Source organism: Monopterus albus, unplaced genomic scaffold (genome assembly GCF_001952655.1).
Source record: "Monopterus albus unplaced genomic scaffold, M_albus_1.0 scaffold106.1, whole genome shotgun sequence".
Taxonomy (NCBI): domain Eukaryota; kingdom Metazoa; phylum Chordata; class Actinopteri; order Synbranchiformes; family Synbranchidae; genus Monopterus; species Monopterus albus.
Window position 1 is genome coordinate 180699 of NW_018127986.1, and position 2359 is coordinate 183057.

Here is a 2359-nt window from a genome sequence, read left to right on the forward strand (position 1 = left end):
CAGCAGGGGGTTATTGGTGGAGCAGCGGTAGCACATCATGTCCTCAATTAGGTCCTGCAGTGAACAGTGAAAGTTTGACCAAAACAAGAATGTAAGGTGTAGACAGTTCACAGAGTATTTATTTAGCAATATTTTAGACCAAGTTAAGTAGACCAGCATGTATATCCGGCTCTTTAACACACCTCTCTGTCGTGGAAGGGTTTGGAGTGAATGGTGAGGCTGCCTAGTTCAATGGACTCCTGGAAGCGAGAGGGAATGTGCAGCTCCTGGAGCTTCTCGTAGGAATACCTAGCAAGCTTATATGCACCCAGTTTTTGACTCTGCTTGGCCAATGCATACAAGGTGTTACTAAAAATCATGTCAAGAAAATGAACATTAACAGGTGGAAAAGTTGACAAAGAGATGTTAATTTCTCCCACTCTGTGTGCATTTATAAATACAGACGGGTGACAAAAGGAACAACCAGAATAAATGAGAGGTCTCTTTCAACATGACAGTGCCCACATCCATAGGGCATGAGGGGGTCAGTGAATAGTTTGATGTGTATGACAATAAATCATATGTGATGGCAGTCACGAGTTCTCAACACCCGAGGGAGACAGCTTCTCCACCACCATCATTAAAATAGCAGATGAGGAAATATCTTTTGAAAGAACGGTGTTCGTCCCTCTAGTAGAGTTCAGAGACTTGTAGAATCAATGCCAAGGTGCACTGAAGCTGTTCTGCCAGCATGTGGAGACCCAACACCTTACTTAAGCTGAGTTTCCACTGTCCTAACCTAACAAGTGGTACACCCTGTGCTTCCTTTAACCATCACCTGGCATAACCTCATGGCCTGATGCGAACTCTTTGTTTTGCTGTACTACTGTATTTTTCACTGTGTCGGTCTTTGTTTAGAGGAGTGAGGGGCTGTGCTCCTCTCACACGCACACAGCTGAAGAGAATGAGAGCAGAGGATGTGAAGGATCACTCCATAGTGAAACAATCAGTCAGTAATGAGACTGTATGAGAACCTGTTGAACAAGCAGAACACACACTTGCTGAACTGTGACGTCTTCACAGTTTTGCCCATGATCGACTTGCGGAAGACCCTGTTTAACCTCTAAACCAACAAGTCAAGTCCTCTATCATTTTACCCCTAAAGCAGTGTGTGTGTGTGTGTGTATATGTGTGTTTACACACCACACTTGTAATACTACTAGTTGAGGTGTGAATGCTGACATTTAACTGATCACAAACAACAGCTCTGCAAGCACCCGCCACCCCCCTCAATTTCCTGGAACCTGATTTTACCCTAGTCTAGTACACTCCTGAGACGTGTCAAAATGTATCTGCTGAACGCACCTTCAAAGCGGGCAGAGGACAGTGGAAACAAATGCAGAATCTGGGATGAGCATGACACGGCTCAGGGTTCCTATGATGGAAAAACCCTGTAAGACACTTTATGTGGCTTTTTCCTTTCATTTGTCACCAGTTCAAAATGATACTGCAATGCTATATTGCCTCATTTCTCTTAATTAGTAGAGCAATAACTATGCTAAGCCAGCAGGACTGGCTGAATGCTTTAAAAGTAATATCATCCTTATGTTTTTTATGGGCTTTTGTGTGTGTGTTTTTGTGCTTACACAAGCATACATGCCTGTTTTTGTTTTCTGAGTTGAGGAAATTGCTACTTATTTGTATTTATATGGAGACAGATTGTTAGGAGAGCAGCGCTGAGAGTGGCAGTGACAGGTCAACAAGTTGCAGCTGCAGCAGTTTCACGCTGGCACTACTCCATCACCTAAAACTTAACACTACTCCTCTGCTTTCCTCTCCACTCAGCTACTCTCCAACTCCTCCCACACACCCGGTTCTGTTCCACGGCTGGGACTGTTGATAAATGCATGTCCTCCTATTGTGCAACTTGTTTGGTACAGCTTTTCTGTGACGCTATGTTTAATTGTTCAAACTAAGCCCAGCGCAGCTCAGCAAAGTCTATAAATCTAAGTTCAAAGTTTTCTAGGTTGGCCACAGAGGATTCCAGCTGCTCAGCCTGATATCCTCCTCACAGCCTGGACTTTCCTTCCTCACACATTTGTCTGTTTGACTGTGGGTAGCTTTGTGTGTGGGTTTTTTTTTTTTTTTTAAATTAAAGCATATTGTTTAGTGTGTTTACATGTGTATGCACAGAGTTCAGTAATCAAAGCAATTGTTTAGATAACAGAGAATGTGCCTCTTGGTGGCATCATATCCTCCCCATCATCACCCCTTTTCTTCCTCTGAGCAGCAGCGTGTTTCCACAGTGAAACCAGCTCTCCAATTTTCTCCCTACTTCTATCTGTGTTCTAACACTTTATCATCACCGTCTCTGTCTGTC

The 2359-nt window shown here is 43.5% G+C and overlaps 1 protein-coding gene across 1 annotated transcript in view; it reads right to left on the minus strand.

Annotated features, from left to right (window-relative positions):
* Positions 1-2359, minus strand: part of ift122 (intraflagellar transport 122 homolog (Chlamydomonas)) — a 22185-nt gene that overhangs the window by 2092 nt on the left and 17734 nt on the right. Inside the window, 2 exon segments of the mRNA XM_020610617.1 lie at positions 1-54; positions 183-409. The exon segment at positions 1-54 is cut by the window's left edge and continues 27 nt beyond it. Coding sequence (XP_020466273.1) covers positions 1-54; positions 183-409 — 281 coding nt within the window.